The sequence below is a fragment of the Cyprinus carpio genome, chromosome B2 (genome assembly GCF_018340385.1).
Source record: "Cyprinus carpio isolate SPL01 chromosome B2, ASM1834038v1, whole genome shotgun sequence".
NCBI classification, from domain to species: domain Eukaryota; kingdom Metazoa; phylum Chordata; class Actinopteri; order Cypriniformes; family Cyprinidae; genus Cyprinus; species Cyprinus carpio.
The window spans coordinates 12,770,298-12,790,529 of record NC_056598.1 but is presented as its reverse complement, the minus strand read 5'-3'; the positions used below and the strand labels follow the sequence as shown (position 1 = coordinate 12,790,529).

Sequence of the window (20,232 nt, the reverse complement as noted above, 5' to 3'; positions counted from 1 at the left end):
TTACATCGCTCAAATATGACGTAAGGGCAGCTAGCTGCTAATGCTAACTGTTGCAGTGTGCCGGAGAGATGGCGGCACTTCTTCAGCAAACGCTGGAGAGAACCGAGATAAACAAACTACCGAAAGCAATTCAGAACAAGCTCGAGAAAGTTCTGTCAGAGCAGCAGACGGAAATAGACTCTCTGAAATCCCAGCACGAGCGATATAAAGCAGACTGCGGTGAGTAACGGTAGCAGGCGGGCCAGAGAGTCATTCAGCAGTGGTCTGTCTCACTAGACAGCATGTTTAGGCATCATAAATGGATTTATACTGATTCAAGACTTCGAAGAACATGCTGTCTGGTTAATTATTTTGTAAAAGCTTGTGTGTTCTGCACAGATGAGCAGCCAGGTTGTGTCTACTACAAAATTCTGAGGTAGTGGCAAACCAAAGAAAACGTTTGGATCATGTATTGTCTGTGTTATAGTTTTTTAGCATTGAACTTTATGTATGCAACTGATCAGATCACTAGATACAGAGATAAAGAGATATAAGCCTTCCCTGTTAACCTATAAATCATCATTAATTCATTTGTGGTTACTATTCCTTTCCAAATCAGTCTTAATCATAAGTGTGTTCTCATGAAGTGTCAAAGGAACTGTCAGTATGAATTGCCCCAGTAAAATATGTTACTTTTTTTATTAATGAACAGAGCAACAGTACTTTAATCTTGAGAAGAAGCTAGCTGAGAGTCAGGAGCAGTTCTTGTCCCAAAGCAAAGAGTATCACAGTATTAAAGAGGAGAACGGCCGTCTTGGTAAGTCCTGTGTGTTATTTTGTTTTTAATATGTATGGATTGTATTGATGCAGCATTGCTGTATTAACATAAGTGTGCTTGTTCTTTCTTAAAGCTGAGGAACTTAAGAAGCTAAAAGATATAGAGGAAGAGCAGGGGACAACGCAAGAGGTAGCTATGATTCTCTCGACCATCATGCTCCATATGGACCTTCATACTTGAGCAGTTAAAGATGATGAAAATATCCCAATGTTTTTGTTTTCAGAGTAAGCCACCAAGAGCCAAATATGAAATCGAGGCAGAAAACAGAGAGCTGTCGCGGATGCTTGAGAAGAGATCTCAAGAAGTGGAAAACCTCAGCGGTAAGAGTTATTTATGGCACTGTGGTTTGCATGAGTGATCGAGCTTGTCATTGACTTTGGAGTTTAATGCCATTAACCAAATAGGATTGTTTGCATTACTTAATTGAACAACATTTTAAGCACATTTGGAGCACCAAAATATCAGTCCAAATAGATGTGAAATTTCACAATTCTCAACACCATAGCAAAAACTACTATGCTTTAGAACTCATCTTATTTTTTTGTTTAAAAAGTGTATTACTAATATACACTATTCAGCAGTGTTTTGGTCAGTAAGGAATTTTTTTATATATATTTTTAAAAGAAGAGTCTTCACTAAAAATATGCTTGAAATACAAATAATGATTTTAAAAATAAAATAGATAAATATTTCTCTATCTGAATATATTTTAAAAATTATTCCTGTGTTGGCAAAGCTGAATTTTCAGTAGTGATTACTTCAGTCTTCAGTGTCACATTTTGCTGCTTAAATTTTTTTTTTTTTTTTTTTTTTTTTTTAAATAATGATTTTTTCCCCCCAGGATTCAGAAGAACAGCATTTATTTGAAATGGATTATTTTTTTTAGAATTACTTTTGGTCAATTTAATTAACCAATTTATTATTATTATTTATTTATTTTATATATATATTTTTTAAATAATCTTGCTGACCCCAAACTTGGTTTAAATGGTAGTAAATAAAATGAAAACAGTGGAATGTAGCCATTAGGTATGAAAATTCATTAATATTAAGTATAATCAAGTAAACAGTTAGTCAGAAACGAATTGATTGCTCATATGTGCAGCTGAGTTGGTACTCAGTTCTAAAGTACCAATGCTTTTGACATCCATAATTGCTAAAATGTATCTTATCTTCATTATACAGAGGATCTTAAACGTCTCAGTGACAAACTTGTGGAGACCAACACAATCAAGATGGAGCTCCAGCTTAAGTTAGATGAACTTCAGTCATCGGAGGTCTCCATTCAGGTGAATAGTGACTCCCATTTAGCTGTCATTCTGTCTCTATAATGCAATAATACATCTGATCGTTGAGTCCATACATTGATTTGATTGTTTGAAAGGTTTGCTGTGTTTTCTTTCTCGTTAGTATCGTGAGAAGCGAATGGAACAAGAAAAGGAGCTCCTTCAGAACCAGAACACATGGCTGAATTCAGAGCTGAAGAGCAAGACAGATGAGCTATACACACTATCCAGAGACAAGGGCAAAGCGATCCTGGAGCTCAAGTGCTCTTTAGAGAGCAAGAAGGAAGAGGTGTGAGGAATTTTTGAGATGCCTATTTATCAGTTGAGCTATATTCTTATTAGATTCTCTTATCCGCAGCAGTCTCATGTACTGTCTGTCATAATCAGGTGACCAGACTTCAGGACCAAGTGAACACGCTCAAGAAAAACAATGACAACATGCAGAAGAGTACCGAGGATATGATGAACAAGCTAAAAGAGGTTCACTATCACCTTCCTGTTTTTATGTAGTTTACCATTTCACATGGAAGAGAATTTAAATTAAGGTTGCATTTTGTCGTCTGTTTTTAGGCTAAAGACCAGCGGGCCTCCATGGAGGAAAAGTATCGCAATGAGCTGAATGCTAACCTCAAACTCTGTAATTTGTACAAGGTCAGTTAATGTTGATATTTGTTGTGCAGGGTCCGATGTTAATGGATGTTATGATTCAAATCTGAATCCTATTGTGTTCACAGAATGCAGCAGCAGACTCTGAAGCCAAGAACGCTGAATTAAACCGAGCTGTAGAAGAGCTCAACAAACTGTTGAAGGAGGCAATGCAAGGTTTGAAAATAAAAAAAGTTTAAGTTAATCTATATATATATATATATATATATATATATATATATATATATATATATATATATATATTATATATACATATTTTATTTTGTTCATTTATTTTAGTTCATTCCTGTAGCTTAGACATCGGAGAATGGTGCTAGCGATCAAGGTCATGGGTTCAATTTCTGGGTGAACTGATAATGTATACTTTGAATTCAGTGTATATCATTTCAATTGAATCTTTTCTCATATTAAAAAATAGTTAAGATGCTAAGTTTGTAACAGATATTTCTTTTTCAACCATTACAATGGAAAAGGAAGGTTGAGCACATTGCATTGTGGGATATAATATCTAGAATACTGTGTGTAGTATATTGCATGTGCACAATCTGTTTACAGTATGCATACTGTAGATGTAGTAGTATTGTAGTATGCTTCCCTTAACATATCTATTGTCTTGTTTAGGGTTTAGTTACATTTTGTATCATTGCCTCTCTGTGAATGTTGTGTCAAGTTTAGATGTTATGTGGTGTTAAGCAGATATTCTGTCTTTAATCAACAGCTAATAAAGGTACAGAGAAGAAGCTGTCAGAGCTGCAGAGTGTGAGGGAGAGAGCGGAGTCTGATCTACAAGAGAAGGTCAGGCATCTGGAGAAAGAGCTGGAGAACGCTAACACACGGCTTGCAGACTTGAAGCGGAGAGGTAATGAGCACAAAAAACCCTGTCTTTGTTTTAGGCTGAAGAATCTTTTCAGGGTAATTACATTGTCATCTCACTGTGCAAGACTTCATTTTTTATTTGTATACTTCAACAGGTGTTCCAGCTCTAACAGAAGAGGAGCTGACAAACCTCTCCCCAACTGCAGCTGCAGTGGCCAAGATTGTTAAGCCGGGCATGAAGCTAATGGAGGTATAAAAGATCTTTATCACAAACAAACTAATTATGTGTGTATCATTATAAGTAACGTTCCTACATTTGCTATCAGCTGTATAATGCCTTTGTGGAGGCGCAAGACCAGTTGCACCTGGAGAAGCTGGAGAACAAGCGTGTGCACAAGGTTCTGGATGAGATAGTTTTGGAGGTGGAGACCAAAGCTCCCATCCTAAAACGCCAGAGGGAAGAATATGAAAACATGCAAAAGTCTATGAGCAGCCTTTGTGCCAAACTGGAGAAAGCTATGAAGGTTTGCACATATTTGAAGTAGATGGTGGAGGAGAAGAACACATGATGGTGTTTTGGTGTGACATTAATCTGTCTCTTTTCTCTTGCATATCAGGAGGTCCATCAGCTGCAGAAGGAGACAGATGAAGCAAATAAGAGAGCTTTAGGGCTAGAGAGAGATAAGCAGAGATCAGAGAGACAGCTAACAGACATGTCTGAACAGGTAAGCCACACACTGACTGTCTGTTACAGTAAACATTGAGATGTAACACTTAGGGGTTTGCAGTATGTATCTACAATAATATTGGAATTGTTGCTGTGCCTTAAGAGTGCACACTTTCTCTGTGTGATGTAGCCTATTAGAATGCAAAAATTCAATATATGGGGGCAAAAATGTTGTTTCTGTATGTATATGACATAGTCGGCAATATCGCACAAGCAAGTGTGCTGTTTTCCCAAATATCAGCATGATTAAAAATGTGTATAAAATCAGTAAGTTAATATTGTGAGTTACATTTTAGTCTGAATATTGTCTGTTTCAATATCGCACACCACTGTTATTAGCACCTAGTCTTAGCCTCAGACAACACTGTAATTCTTATGACAATCTACATACCTTTCCACATTCTTTTTTTCATGATTCAGGTACGCGTGCTGCTGGTGGAGGTGGAGGAAGCACGTGGTAATCAGGTGGTGCGTGAGGATGTGAACTCAGCTGTGAGCAGCAGCTCTGAGGTCCAGGGATCACGGCAGGTGGCTTTCCGCAGCATCCAAGAGCTTCAGCAGCAGAACCAGAACCTGCTGGTCCAGATCAGAGATCTGGAAGAGCAGAGAGAGAGGGACCAGAACCAGGCTAAGACTGCCAGGTACTGACAATCCACCTTACATTAGTGCTCATCTTAGAGAAGGTCTTCCAGCACATATGTCAGTGAAGTACAAAATCAGTATAAACAAAAACAAACAAACATGCTCACCAGGCAAACAGAGTTGGAGCAGAGTCTAGAGAAGGTTCAGAAGGAGCTGGAGCACATCAAGGAACAGCTAAACCACCAGAAGCAGCTGGCTGACTCTGCCACCCGACAACGAGACATGTACCGTATCCTGTTGCAGACAGCCGGAGTCGAGCTTCCACCACAGGGTGAAAATTTACCCTTTAGGGTGTACTCACACTAGGCAAAGTTGCCTTGAACGAAGCCCGAGCGTGATTATCCCACTCCTCCGCTGCACTTTTCCAGGCCGGAGCACCCTTATGCTGCCTTTACATGCTTTCGGAATTATCGTAAACACGAGTTTTCTAATCAAAAATCAGACATGAATGGCCTCTCTCAAGTTGTATTTACTACTCGGGAGATTATTTTGATACTTGAGTTTCCAAGTTAGGCGGGCGATAAACTTTAAACATATTTGAGGGGACAACGATTGCTGCTGTCAGTTCTACTCTTTATTAATCTTTTATCTAACCTTTAAGTAGTGCCTATTTATATATAGGCATTTGAAGCATATTGTGTGTATTATAAACCGTGAAATAAGCATGTATTTGACCAAAATTCCAGAATCGTATCAAGCTATCTAGGGCAGTGAATGTTTATTCAATGTAATATTCTACATTTTATTCTTCCTGACAACAAATCACTTGAATGCAGCGAGCTCGTAATCACGACTTCATACGTGGGGAATAGCAGTTTTCGATAGCAAGTGAAGGCTCTCGCTCTGCACAGTGAAGTGCATCATTTTGTAATTTTGAGTCTTTGGGACGCGGTGACAAACAACCTTCTTACAATATATTGCTTAACAGATCTATAACTTTTGCCACTTAGAAATGTTCATGCAGTCGTATACTGCATGTATCAGAAGTTCGGTGCTCCAGGGCAGTTAGCGCTCACACTAAATGCGCACCGTTCCCGAGCACAACTGATCCATGCTCTGGCCCACCTTTTCCAAGTGAGCCAGGGCCGGCTAAACGAACCATGCCGTGATCAAACTAGTCAAACGAGCCTGGCTTTAGGTGTCAAACGCGCTCGGGCACAGTTCAAAATGCCTATTGTGAGACAAAACAGTCTCTCTTTTTATGGCTTTTAACCAAAGTGTTAGCTTAAGTAATTCATTTCCCTTGTGGTTGTGTTCAGGTTCAGAGGCTGGGTCTCAATCCATTACTCCCAGCAGGCCAGGACCCATGTCCACCAGATCTACACCTCTGAGGGCTGCAGCTACAGAATCTGTCCAGGCAACTCAGGCTAAAGCAGCACTTAAACAGGTTAGCCATACTGACTTGCTTTGGTTCTCTTTTAAAAGGTTAAGCTAAAAAAATGAAATGTCATGTTTAATTGAAAAATGTTTCAAAATGTTTTATTCCAAGCCTGTATGTTTTTGTTGAATGGAAAAGAGGAGCATAAACATTATGGTGGACTGTTCTTTTTGTGTTCTGTGGAAGTAAGTCTTACAGGTTTGGAATGACAAATTTGAGTATATTACAATTTTCATTTTTGGGTGAAATATTCCCTAAAAGTGACTCTGAAGCACAAATCTCATTTGAACCTTCAGTATTAAGCATTAAACTGAATGTTTTCTTCTCACAGCTTAATGATGCCTTTACAACGTATAAAAAGGAGAAGGCAGAAAATGACAAGCTTCTGAATGAACAGATTGAGAGGCTTTGTGGTCAAGTGTCTGATCTGCTCTCACAAAAAGCTAAACTTTCCTCTCAGCTGGAATTCGCCTTCAAACGGTGAGCACAATTTTCCTGAAATATCTCGCATTGCAATCTAAATTTAAGTTGGATTTTAGTGTTTTAACCTCAGTTTAACCTGAGCTAAGCAAGCTAAAGCCACAGCTGCACGGGTACAGTTTGTTGCATGTGGCTTTCATCATCATTTTCTTTCTTTCTTTGCCAACACTTCAAACACACAACATATGTGCATTGGTTTTCCAAAATACTAAGGAGATCATGAAATGAAGAATCAAAATGCTCTTGATTTTCATGTATACAAGAGGTTACACAACAATAAAAAAATACCGCAACTTGTGATGTCATGATTTTCCTCAACACGCCCCTTTACATGCGTCATCATTGTATGGAATCAATGAGGTGTGTTCTAAACACCTTATGGTTGAACCGTTGGAGCTCAGACATATGACAGTGTCACAGCATTTGCCATCTTAAGTATGAAAGCAGTGGATGTTTACTTCCACTTCTGCACGAGTAAACACCCATTGAAGTTGACTGTTTTTCACAAAGAGTGACACTGTGGATGGGAAATTATATTTTTTTCGGTGAAAACTTTATAAACTGACCTTGACAACCATAATATAAAGCGTGAGTTTTCTTAGTGGTGAATGTCAAAATACAAATTGAATTGAATTTGAATATGTATTTTAATCCAAATTCCAACTCACATTTAAAAAGAATTAAATATTTAAAATCTGAATTGGTCCATGGCAGGTATGAGATGCTTCAGGAAAATGTGAATGCCTTTCGACGAGAGATTGAAGCCCTCCGTGAGAAGAATCAAAAGATGACTGCCACTCATCAGAGTCATGAGCAAATCATTCACACAATGACTCAAGATCTAAGGGAGGCCAATGAGAAACTGACCATGGCTGAGGTAAGAAGAAAGTATAATAAACTGAATGGACTGTCAGCAAACTTCAGTTTCACTGATATTGTTTTTCCCACTCTCTGCTAGTTGCGCGTTGAGAACATTCGTAAAGAAAAAGACATTTTGAAGCAGGTGGAGAACAGACTGACCCAGGAGAGAGAGTCCATCCGTACTGAGCATCGGGGCCAGAGCCTCCTGCTAACCAACCTCAAATCCATTCAGGTACAGTTTGTCCACATATCCCAACCAACTTTGTCAAAGCACTCATCACTTTGTGCTTTTTCTATTAACTTCCTCAATATGTTACAGCTTACCATGGAGCGCTCTGAGACTGAGACCAAGCAGCGCTACAACAACCAGATTCAGCATTTGGAGAAGGAGATCGTTCAGCTTAAGAAGAAGCTGGAACAGGAAGTGGAACAGAGACATGCACTGGAACGCAACCAAGATGTAAGCTTGTAAAATTCACTTCCTTTTTAGTAGGGTAATTTACAGTTGTAAACAACTAGTTGGTGGAACTGTCTACACCTGAAAGACTAATTTCTCTCATTTCTATTGACTAGGTTCAGCTGCTGGAGGCTAAGAAGCAGTTGGAGACACAGACAGCACTACATCAGAAGACAAAAGAGCTGCTAAGAACTGCTGAACAGCAACTAAAGAACAACGAGAACCAGAGCACAGCGCTTAAGCAGCCTGTTAGGACATTACCCAGAGGTAAACAAAGAGGATGAAATTGTGAGAGTCATATTTTCCAGTGCTGTGTAACTCAAGGTCATGTTATGCGCAGTTTCAGCTCCTGGTGTTCCTCAACAAGAGGTGGATGAGCTCCGTGCACGTCTACAGCAGAGCGAAGAACAGAACTCTGACCTGAAGGAGCGTTTGAAGAGCACCACCACCCACCTAGAGCAGTACAGATCCATGGTGCTCAGCTTGGAAGAGTCTGTTAACAAAGAGAAGCAGGTATTAGTCTGCTTCAACCTGTTCAGTTGTTTTTAATGCAAGCCATAAGTGACCACAGTACAAAAAAAATTGCCCTGTGTTTCACTTACAGTTGGCTGAGCAGGCACACACCTCCATTGACAGCCAGTTGAAGACAGCGCGGGAGTTGAACCAGCAGCTCGAAGCCCGGCTGGTGGAAGCAGAAAAGGAAAAGCTGGAGCTCCAGGAAGAGAAGATGAAAGCTGTGGAGAGCATTGAAGAGCGGGTGTGGAATTCACAGATGGCACATCCATGTTTTTTGTAGCTATTTTAAATAGGAAAATTCTGGGGATTAAAACCATTTGTTTAGGTGAAGGAACTGAAAAGGAGCGTGACAGACATGCAGACAGAGCTGCAGGACGCCCTCCATAGAGCTGCGGAAGCAGTTGCCCAGGAGCAGAGAGCCACTCAGGACAGCAAACTACAGGTGCGCTTGATTCTCCTGGATCAAGTTAGCTAATTGTTTTTTTCTCAAAACTACCCACTGATTTTCTTTGATGCTTACCTACCTGTGTCTTATTTCGGGTTTCAGGCTAAGCTGGCTGCAGAGGCTCAGAATAAATATGAGCGAGAGCTCATGCTGCATGCTGCAGATGTGGAAGCCCTACAGGCTGCCAAGAAACAGGGACAGCAGTCAGTACAATCCATGAAGCAGCTTGAGGAGAAGGCTCAGAAAGCTGCATCTGAGCTGCGTCAAGTCCGCGTAGACTGGCAACAGCAAGAAAAGAGACTGCAGGTAAAATCTTGTGGTTGGCAAAGGTAGAACCGGCTGATGCATACAGGTGTTAGAGAGTGTTAGAGATTATCATACATTTAATACCTGTATGCATTTCTTTCTTTTGCTGAACACAAAAGATATTTTTTAAGGAATGTTGATATCCAAACAGTTTTGGTGCCCATCGACTTCCTTATTTTATCTTTTGTCTATGCAAAGGAAGTCAGTTGGAACTGAGACTGTTGAGTTATCAACATTCTTCAAAATATCTTATTGTCCGTTCCACAGAACTAAAAGTCATACAGGTTTGGAAAGACTTCAATAAATGATAACAGATTTTTCCATTTTGGGTGGATTATCCCTTTACCATAATAGCCTTTGTCTAGCTATTACTTGATTGAATTCCTCTACATTGTTTCTGTTCAGGAAGAACTTTCTAAAGAGCAAAAGAGAGCAGAGGATCTGCAGAAGCAGAACACCATGCTCCATGAGCAGATGGAGAACCTGAGCAGCAAGATAACTGCCTCCACCCAGCAGCAGACCACTAGAGAGAGCAGTCTGAACATCTCTTTAAATGAAGAAGGCAAATCTCATGAGCAGATCCTGGACATTCTCAGGTAAAACCCTCATCAGTGAACCCTTTCAATGAATGACATGCTGTTAAAATGTCTTACATTACTAAACAAGAACGTGGTAGTAGTGATGTTGCCTTTCTTTCCCAAAAGGTTTGTGCGGCGGGAGAAGGAGATAGTTGAGACCCGGCTGGAAGTAGCTGAGGTTGAGACCCTGCGCTATAAACAGCGCATGGAGTACCTGGAGGGAGAGCTGAAGGAACTGCAGGACAGCCTAAATGCAGAGAGAGAAAAACTACAGGTCCTAAAAAGTGTTTTTGTACAGTTTTCCATAACTTGCACTGCATAAAACAGATAGCTCTGCCACAAACTCATGCCAATGTTATTTTCCCACAGTGTTTATATTTATTTATTGTTTTTTCCTTAATAATTTTATATTATAGAATTTTTTTTTTATTACATTTTATTGCTGCTGCATAATTATATATGTCTATGAGAAAAGATTTAACATCAAGATGTTTAACACTTCACCTAACTTGATCAGATTTTGATAAATATTGCATATTCTTGCAATCAGTTAACATCTCAAATCTGCAGGTTACAACGAAGACTTTGGCACAGCAGGAAGACATGATGAAGCGAATGGAGAGTATGAGTGCTCTGACTGAGACCAACAAGATGCTGAAGAATGAGAAGAACAGACTGGAGCATGAACTACAACAGACTCAAGCAAAGGCAAGACATTAAGAGCACACATTGTGCATCGACCATTATACATAATCAGATCAATCAGATATACCTAAATTTTGTGATACATGGATCATTTTTATTTGCTTCAGACATGGCCAGTCAGATTTTAGAGTCTGAGGTTTTTATATATAAGAATAACACACTATATGTAAGACATTGATTGTCATATGATGTTGTAGATGCGCAAGCTGGAAGCAGACATCAAGCCCCTGCAGGACTCCAATGCTGAGCTGAGTGAAAAGAGTGGCATGTTACAGGCTGAGAAGAGACTCCTGGAGGAGGACGTCAAGCGCTTGAAGACTCGAACACAGGTCTCACGCATGAATTTCTGTACCTTGAATGTAACATATAGACTCTTATATTAAACAACACCAGTATGTTAGGTCAGTTTAATTCAGTCAAACTTGACTGGTAATATGGTTCTCAGTGTTTAACACTTTGATTTAATTGGTCATGCAGCAACTGCTTAGTCAGCAGAAGGACAGCGATCAAGAGGAAACTAAGAAGCTTAATTCTGAAAGGGAGACCCATCTCAAACGCATCCAGCAGCTCATAGAGGAGACGGGGAAACTCAAGAATGAAGTGGCCAGGTCAGTGTGCAGTTGGTTTGAATCATTTAACTTTTTAAAATGTGAGATTTTATTGTTAGTTTGGTTTTAACAGAACAATCTTCATTCTCTGCCTACCAAACAGGAGCCAAGCTTCAGTCACCACAGCTCAGAGCCAGGTGCAGAACCTGCAGGATAGCCTTGGGAAGGTCACCACTGAAAGGGACAATCTAAAGAAGGAGCTGGAGGCAAAGACCGTGGACATCCAGGAGAAAGTCAAAACCATCACGCAAGTCAAGAAGATCGGCCGTCGCTACAAAACCCAGTACGAAGAGCTCAAAGAACAGCATGATAAGGTACACCACAACGTATGGTGCTTCTCCTTTTTTTCATTTTTACCAGTTTAACCAATGAAATGGTCCTGAATTAATTTGTCACATCTCTCTGACAGATGGTGGCAGAGGCTGCTTCTAAGCCAGCACAGGAGCAGGAAGACCGTCAGGCCTCAGTGCAGGAGATTCAAAACCTGAAGAGCTCACTGAGTCAGACACAGAACAGAACCTCAGAACTGGAAACTCAGCTGGACAGCATACAGAAGGTACTCATTTATGGCTTCATGTGCTGCTCTGACAGACAAGCCTACCCATAGGTGGGACAAACTATTATGTGAGATGATCTTTTCTTGCATTGGTGCCCATAAAGGCTAAAAATGTGAGGTGTGAAACTCATTCAAAACCCATAAGATCAACCATGAACAAACCTTACTGGTTCCTGCGGAAGCTTAAACATGCTTGTGGGACACACAAGAGCAAACCTCATTGGTTTGAGCTTCTGTTCACCATATTTGAACTGCTCTATGCATGTTGGTTATTTTTAAATGTGAATAAAAGGCTAAATTAAATCTTTCATTTTTGGGTGAACTAATCCTTTGCATCTACATTAGAAAAAAACTTTCACCATACAAATCAAACAGTTAATGCTTCCTCACAATGATTGCATTTACAGAGCCACAGTTGTATAATCCCTCAAAGCACTGGGACGTCTGGCCTTGTGCTGTAAAAGTACACAGCACACAGTCACAAACATCGCCATTGTGGGCTTCACTGGTTTGGCTCACATTATATAACTGTAATAAAAGTGTTTAATCCAGGAAGTGAGAAAGTAATGGACTGTTATTTATTCATTTACTATTGAGACTGTGAAGTGAGAACTCAGTTTGCTGGAGTGTTTTGTTGGGCTTTAGTGAGCTTTTTTGGAAAAGAGTTTAAAGAGGTTTTTTTTCTGGTCCTCCTTCATTGTTGCTTATGAAGTGTTTGTTGACTTCATAAAAGTGATGAAAAGAACAACCGCAATTGTCAGCAGTGCATTTAAAACACATGTGGTGATGTTTGTGTGTGCAGACGGTGCAGGAGCGTGAAGCCGAGGTGAAGAGCCTGCAGGAGCAGCTTGCACAGGTGCAGCCGGAACTCAGCCGTCTGAGAACAGAGCTACAGGAGAAGAGTAACCTGGAGGAACAGCTCCGACAGCAGATCGCTGATAAAGAGGAAAAGACCAAGAAAGCATTCATGGGTGCCAAGCAGAAGATCAACCAGCTCAACAGTTCGTAAACCAGAACATGTGACAAGCACATAAATCCTGTTGATACTCCCATGGTCCAAAAAGCAGTTTAGTCCATGTAGTAATTATGGCCATTATTTACAAGTTAAAGAGTTAGTTCACCCAAAAAGAAAAAATCTGTTATTAATTACTCACCCTCAGGTCAACCCAAAACCTTCATTCATCTTCGGAACACAAATTAAGATATTTTTGATGAAATCCAAAAGCTTTTTGACCCTGCATATACTGCACTGGAACTACAACGTATGCTATATGCTAATTTTTACCCAATAAAATTCTCTTTAGGATGCAAATGTCCTTTCACTTAATGCCACATACCGTTCCCTAGCAAGTAGCAAATCATGGTTTTGAGGATGTTTGCCTTTAGTTACGTCCTACATCCTAACATCCCTATGTCCAATGGGTTTTAGGTGCGAAGGAGCAGTTGGTGAAAGAGAATGAGGAGCTGAAGCAGCAGAGAGAGGAGCTGGAGGTGAGGATGAGTGCACTCAAGTCCCAGTATGAAGGCCGGTGGAGCCGACAGGAGAGAGAGCTGAGGGAACTCCGTGAGCAACAGGAGAGACACGGAGATCAGAAAGATGAAGCTCAGGAGCCTGGCCAGAGCAAGGTACAGCACCACAAATGCACTATGTACAAATTTATGTAGAAATGCTATGAATTATGTATGTAGAAACATATGCATGAATACTATGTGACTTTATTTGCATTCATGGGTTTTTACTGTTTTGTTATATATCTGACGAGACTTCCTGGGCTTTATTTGCTGAATAAGAGGATTTACTGTAAGTAAATATACGATCATCAAAAGTACTTGTGATCTGTTCTAGGTTCAAGAGGCACAGAGGTCATCAGATGCTCGCCAGATCACTCTCAAACCCACACCTGGTGCTGACAGAGGAAGGTAATGGTTTATATCCACCTAATTTTGCACTGTGGAAGTAAGCTATTTCCATGAATATGCAAGAATTCTAGCGGTGTTAAATATTGTCTCTATATTCCGTCTGTTAACAGTGCCAGTACATCCGAGCCACCCACAGCTAACATCAAGCCCACACCAGTTGCTGCCACCACCAGCAAGCCTTCACCAATCGCAGGGGGCAAGTCCACCCCTAGGGCAAGCATCCGCCCAATGATAACACCCGGTCCCATGACTACGCCCACAGCCACAGTCATGCCCACAACACAGGTGGAAACACAGGAAGGTATGGGTGGAGTTCAGGCTTCAACATCTAATAGGATCTATATTCGTCCACAAGTTGTAAATCGGTTGTCATTGGCGTGTTCCATCAGCTCTCCAGTCCTCAGAGGGTACAATGGAGCATGTGACGGTCTTTGGGAACACCAGCGGCTCAGTGCGCTCCACCAGCCCTAACATACAGACCACACAGCCAATTCTCAGCCTGCAGCAGAGCCAAGCCACTGCCTTTGTCCAGCCCACTCAGCAGCAGACTAGTCAGGAGCCAGCAACGACCATAATAGAGGCAGTTCATAGCTCACAGATGGAGAGACCGTCCACCTCCACGGCTGTCTTTGGTACAGGTACAAACAACCATGAAGAAATTGTAACAATTTACACTCATACATGTTCATAGTCTTACTTGACTTACTTTACTTTAAGTTGCTTTTTGGCTTAGGTCAGAAACAATGTTAACTATCCAAATAGATAATAAAAGACTAATTTATATTTTAGGAGAAAATTGTAACTATGATATTATAAAGACAGCGATGTGATATTTGATATGTATTAATATTGTTAATTTTTATTTATTTACACTCTCCTAAATTTTTCACTGACCCATCCCCCTCCCTCCCCAGCACTCCCTTCATTAATGAGGTTTCTGACTAACATGCTGTTCTTCTGTCAGTGTCAGCAACAGCAGGCTCATCTGTGCCCAAGCGAGTGCGAGAGGAAGAGCAGGAGAGCTCCACTGAGGTGACCGACACCACACAGGATGACCCCACCCACCCACCCATCACTAAGAAGCTCCGCATCATAAAAAGAATGGGCCTTGAGGTGAGCAGTGTACAAACATGTGCAACTGTCATCTTGTGGGAGTGGTTTGTTATTTATTACGAAATTTGCCTGATTTTAAAAAGGAAACTTCCAAGTTTGTGAAAGAGATTCTAAAAATCCTCCTCCTGCATTTGGGTCAGTTTTGACTGTGAAGAGGTGCTAAAAAATATCTAAAGTCCATAGTTGTGTAACAAAACTTTTTAATTAATAGAGCAAATAATGTTGCAATAACGTGAAATGTAAAAAATAAAAGTTGTTGATCAGATACAATATGGTTTTAGTTGAAAAATATTAAGTTATGCAAGATTACGTTCCACCAGGTCAAATTTGTAAATTGCCGGTGACTGTTCTAGAATGCATTAGGAGGGAAAAGGAATCATTTCACTTGTTTGTAAATCAGATACCCTCATGGCACTGTATGTATGCTTTTGCTTGAAGCCAGTGAAGGTTCATTGATTCTGAGACTCGTGCTGCACATGAGGTGCAGGAAAAACTCACTGTGGTTAAAACCTTGGCCATTAAAAATAGACTCTTTTGATTTATAGATCATCCCACTCTTTTTGCAGGATGCTTCCGGCACTGAGGAGAGTAATGATGCTATGGGTGAAGCTCCAGGAGAAGGCCAGCAGCCTCCTGATGCCAGTGAGGTACCAGCACTTTATCCCTTAGTAACAGTATAACCACAGACACTCATCCCAACAATGAACAACCAGTGCACTGATCGCGTCTGTTCATCTCTCACAGGAAGCATATCCCGTGTTAGGAGAGGGAGACGAAGAATCTTTGTCTCAGTCTGTCCCGATGGATCAGGTGAGCGAGTCCCAACCCTCAGAATCTCAGATCAGCGGACAGGACTCATCCGAGGAGTATAAGCATGACATCATCGTCATCGAGACAGATAGCGGCACTGAGGAGGAACAGGAGGAGCAGGAGGAGCCTGAACAAGTCAGTCTGTTTCTCAGAGAAGTGGAAACTGTGTAATTATTAGCATGTATTTACCTCCGTTCTTTCTGCAGTATGAAGAGGATGATGTAGAAGATGAAGATGATGAAGATGGTGACGAAGGGATGGCAGAGGCAGCAGAGGAGAGTAATGAAGGGAGTGCAGATGCCAATGAGGCTTACGAGGAGGATGAGGCAGAGGTGACCCTACTTTTCTAACACTCTGGGGCATAAAGCTGCTTTTGTAATGAAAGCCAGGTGGTTACTAGAAAGCAAGTTGTTCCATTGTCTGTGCAAACTGTCAAACTTTTTTTTTTGGTTTTATTTTGTTTATTGTAAGTTTCTGTGAGCTGATTATGATCCTTTGACTGTTTACCTTTTTCTGGTGGTTTTGATGTGATTGTTGTTGTGTTGGCAGGGCGATGGGGCAGCTGATCCAAACATTGACAATGAAGAGAGTCAAGAAGCATCTGATTCTATCCAGAAGCAAGCTGACTCTCAGAGCAGTGGTACAAAAACACACACAATGCATTCATTTCTCAATCATTCAAAAAGCCTGAGGTCACTATGACTTTTTTTTAAAAAGTTCTATCTATCGAGCATTCTAGAATTGAAAACTATTCAACTAAAACTATTCATTTTATTCAAAAAAATCTTATTGACCTAAATGTTTGAATGGTACTGTATACTTTAACACAGTTTCCCTGTTCAGTCCACCCAGACCTCATGGAAAAAAGGTTATACAATGAAGTCTAGACTATGAAAGTGTTTAATATGGCACCTTTAGGAATAAGTGACAAATCTATAAATAATGAATCTGATTAAGGTTCCTGTGTGTTCACAGGTGAAGCTAGTGTCAGCACCCTGGAGTCCTTCCCTGCTGAGCCTGTGAGAGAGCAACAGCCAGTCCCCAGCACCACCACCATCTCCTCCCTGGGCCCACGTCTTCCCCAATCCCCCCGGAGATCACATCACACCCCACCCCCACGCCTCAACATCCACCCTGTCCCTGAACTTGGACCCCCCATCATGCAGGTATATAGACCATGTCCTGTATCCGAAAGCAGCTCCAAAATAAGAGTTCTGATTTGTTTGTACTATTCTGAACAGAGGCAGTCGGGACAGAGCAGACGGACCTCGATGAGTCGTGTACCCCAGCTCACGCCTGGAATCGGAAGCATGGTGAGAGAACATCCAATATAAACATCCTGCATCTTTAGTGCTTCATAATTCCTGACAGAGTATTTTGGTTCCTTCAGCAACACTTCTTTGATGATGATGACAGAATGGTTCCTAGCACTCCCACCCTCGTGGTGCCACACCGCACAGATGGCTTTGCCGAGGCCATTCAGTGAGTCACAGCAGCTTTGACTCTTTTATAGCACGAAGGGATACATCATTAAACACCTTGATTAATGAAGCATCCCTCCATCTCAGTTCCCCTCAGGTGGCCGGAGTTCCTCGCTTCCGTTTCGGCCCTCCTGAGGATATGATGCCCCAGGCCAGCTCCTCTCATTCTGACTTGAGCCATCTGGCCACACTTGGAGGTGAGTACAAACACAGTAATGCTGCTTTTACATTGTTTCCGAATGACAATGCAAAGTTGAAAACTCCAGTCTTCAGTGTCACATGATCCTTCAGAAATAATTATTCTAATATGCTGATTTGGTTTTGCTTCATAATATTTGTGGCAACTGTGATGGATTTTAAGGGTTCTTTAAAGAATGGAATGTTTTGAAAAATACAGCTTTTATTTGAGATATTCTGTAGCATTATAAATGTCTTTTACTGTCACTTTTCAAACCTTACTGAGCCTAAACTTTTAAATGGTAGTGTACATTTTAACATTCAATAAGCTGTACATATTTTTTTTTAATGCATTAACAAACATATGTTAATCAAATTAATTAAACAATATAAATTACAATGCATTTCTAATATAAAAATTCAATACTATTTTGTCTAAACTAAAAATCAATCATTTAAATAATTGCATGACTAGCCATGTAATATAAATGTTTTTTTTTTCTTAAAATACATATAACTGTGTAATGCAATTATTATTATAAGTGTTTTTAAATAAGTTAAGCGGGATCATTGTTTAAAAGATGGAAATGGGGGGAAATGAGCATGCAAAATTAAATATTCACTGTCGTTAGATATGATATATTAAAATAATCTTGCTCATTGTCTGACCTCTAGTGTTACTGGAATGCTCATAATACTAAATAAATCCATGTACATCTTGATGATGGCAGCAAAGTATTAAATTGTTTAATTTTGTATTTCAGATGGTCAATTGTGAGAAGTCAGTTTACATGAAATTCAGAGTTTCCAACTTGAAATTGGAATATTTTTTTTTTATTAGTTGAAAATTAATTGAATAAATTGTAATGATTCTAATAAATATTATAGTTGCTATGAACAAATAAAGCATAATTCCTGACATTCTTCCTGTCATTTTCCAGGGTTGGGCATGTATGAAAGTCCTCTCTTCCTGCCTGCTCATGATGAAGAGTCTGGAGGCAGGAGTGTCCCCACCACTCCTCTACAAGTGGCTGCTCCAGGTGATCAGCTGGAGGACGTCACGTCAAGTTTGTTTGGCTGATATCTTTTAGTCAAACCTAACTGCTCTCCTCCTTTCATTTGTGTCGACAGTGACCGTTTTCACAGAGAGCCACCCCTCTGATGTGTCCGAGACAGCCTCTCAGTCGGTTCCCATGGTCAGCACGTCCACCGGCAGTCTGACCGCACCAGGAGAAGCTGTCCCAGGGGACGATGGAGATGATGTTTTTGTGGGGGAGGCTGAGAGTGAAGGGTGAGCACTCACAATAGTTTCATGCTTCACTTCAGAGCGGCTCCGTTTTGTCTACGGGGTGGTAATGTCTGTGTTATGTGTGTGCAGGGCGAGTAGTGAGGCATGTCTAGAGGGCCAGTCGGAGCTGGAATCCGCACAGCCGACCGATGATGCCAGCCTGCCCTCCACCAGTCAAGAGCCCACGTCCAGCTCTGCAGGTGCGCACAGTTTACACACTTGCCATTTTTTGTTTACACACTTGCCATATATATATGAACAAAGATTAATAACTTCTGTAGCAAATGTAGCTATTGCTCATTGTGAATGTTAATGCATTAACTAAGGTTAACTAATGAGGTCTTATTGTAAAAGTTCTTTTGCACTATAATCGGTGTAAAACTTTTAACTTTAAATGTATATATTTTGTATTGCTTTATTGTATTTAAATGTTCAGTTATTTTTGTTATAAGAAAAAAGTTATTTAACCTGTTTTACTGTATTACGACCACTTTTTTGAAACTTAATTTAAATACCGTGATAACACTGCATACCGTGATAAAACATCATCAATTAATCGCAACAGGAAAATCCCTACTTAAAACATTAAAAAATTTAAAAACATAAAAAATCTTACTGAACCTTCCCAAACTTTTGAACGGCACTGAATATGTACTTTTTAGATACTTATAATAATTTAAGTTTAAATTAGTTTTCTTTAATTTTACTTTTTTGTGTTGTTAGATTTAGCAATTTACCACATTTAGTCATCAGTTTTAACCTTTTTTTTTTAAATAATAAATGTTTTTACACACATCAGACCAACATGAATACAAAGAGTACATTTTCCCAGAACTTGACACTTGTTCTTGTTCTTTATCATTGACACTTATATTTGTCACCGACCCGTAAGTATTTGACCTTGTTTATCACCCCATTTCTCTTGCTCTTTTTAGATATGAGCACCAGCACGAGTACTGGTCAGGCCAAACCTGCAAGCCGGCTCCTTCCTCAGCACCAGCCGCCCCGCAGGAACCAGATCATCAGGAGAGGTCAGGACCCCATTTCTCACGCCATCCTCTTACTCATACACAAACTCATCAGTCACACATATTCTCACAAAAAGTAACAACACAGACTGGATTTGAAAAAACTTTTCTGTTTTTAATGAAGCAAAGATTACTTGAAATGCATACAGAAGCGTTTAATTTGTCAGTTTGTGCATGTTTGGATATTTGGTATCTGTTCTGTAGAAACAGATCAGGAATTTGGATGTCTACATAGAGCTTCAATGAAAATGGATTTGGCTTGACTGGGTCTGTATCTCGCTCTTGTCCTGTAGGTGGTGTTTTTCCTCGTGGAGGTCGGGGTCGAGGAATTAACAGAGGCACTTCCATCTAAATCCATCCACCTTTACAGCGTCTGCACAGCAGAAACGCTGATCACGACTCTTCAAAGTACCCAGAATCAACCTACTGCCGATTTACTTTGTTTAATGTTTTGTTTCAATGTGCTTTAAAACATGGGATAGATTTATTTTATATTATATTTTGTGAGTAATCATACTGACGCTATGTTCAATGGTTTTGCTAATAAATGGAGAATCTTTCTCGCCATGAA

The 20,232-nt window shown here is 40.3% G+C and overlaps 1 protein-coding gene across 2 annotated transcripts; it reads left to right on the top strand.

The window, feature by feature from the left end:
• Positions 1-4: 4 nt before the first annotated feature.
• LOC109099598 (nucleoprotein TPR-like) lies at positions 5-20,232 on the top strand. 2 transcript variants are annotated; one of them, XM_042718080.1, is made up of 51 exons: positions 5-219; positions 692-796; positions 891-946; positions 1,041-1,137; positions 2,003-2,106; positions 2,228-2,392; positions 2,491-2,583; positions 2,674-2,754; positions 2,838-2,925; positions 3,488-3,628; positions 3,741-3,835; positions 3,912-4,109; positions 4,203-4,310; positions 4,733-4,953; positions 5,065-5,225; positions 6,214-6,341; positions 6,664-6,812; positions 7,527-7,689; positions 7,771-7,905; positions 7,993-8,133; positions 8,247-8,397; positions 8,471-8,643; positions 8,735-8,887; positions 8,972-9,088; positions 9,194-9,397; positions 9,803-9,993; positions 10,102-10,249; positions 10,546-10,683; positions 10,878-11,009; positions 11,158-11,288; positions 11,392-11,602; positions 11,698-11,844; positions 12,647-12,845; positions 13,274-13,470; positions 13,691-13,764; positions 13,875-14,065; positions 14,154-14,402; positions 14,729-14,877; positions 15,444-15,524; positions 15,622-15,822; positions 15,894-16,019; positions 16,237-16,327; positions 16,663-16,853; positions 16,929-17,000; positions 17,078-17,169; positions 17,256-17,365; positions 18,287-18,385; positions 18,477-18,636; positions 18,724-18,833; positions 19,569-19,664; positions 19,955-20,232. In XM_042718080.1, the coding sequence occupies exons 1-51, from the start codon at positions 69-71 to the stop codon at positions 20,011-20,013; spliced, it is 7,023 nt and encodes a 2,340-aa protein (XP_042574014.1). In that variant the 5' UTR covers positions 5-68; the 3' UTR covers positions 20,014-20,232. The 2 variants fall into 2 exon arrangements, with proteins under 2 accessions (XP_042574014.1, XP_042574013.1); XM_042718079.1 differs by having other exon boundaries at positions 14,729-14,886.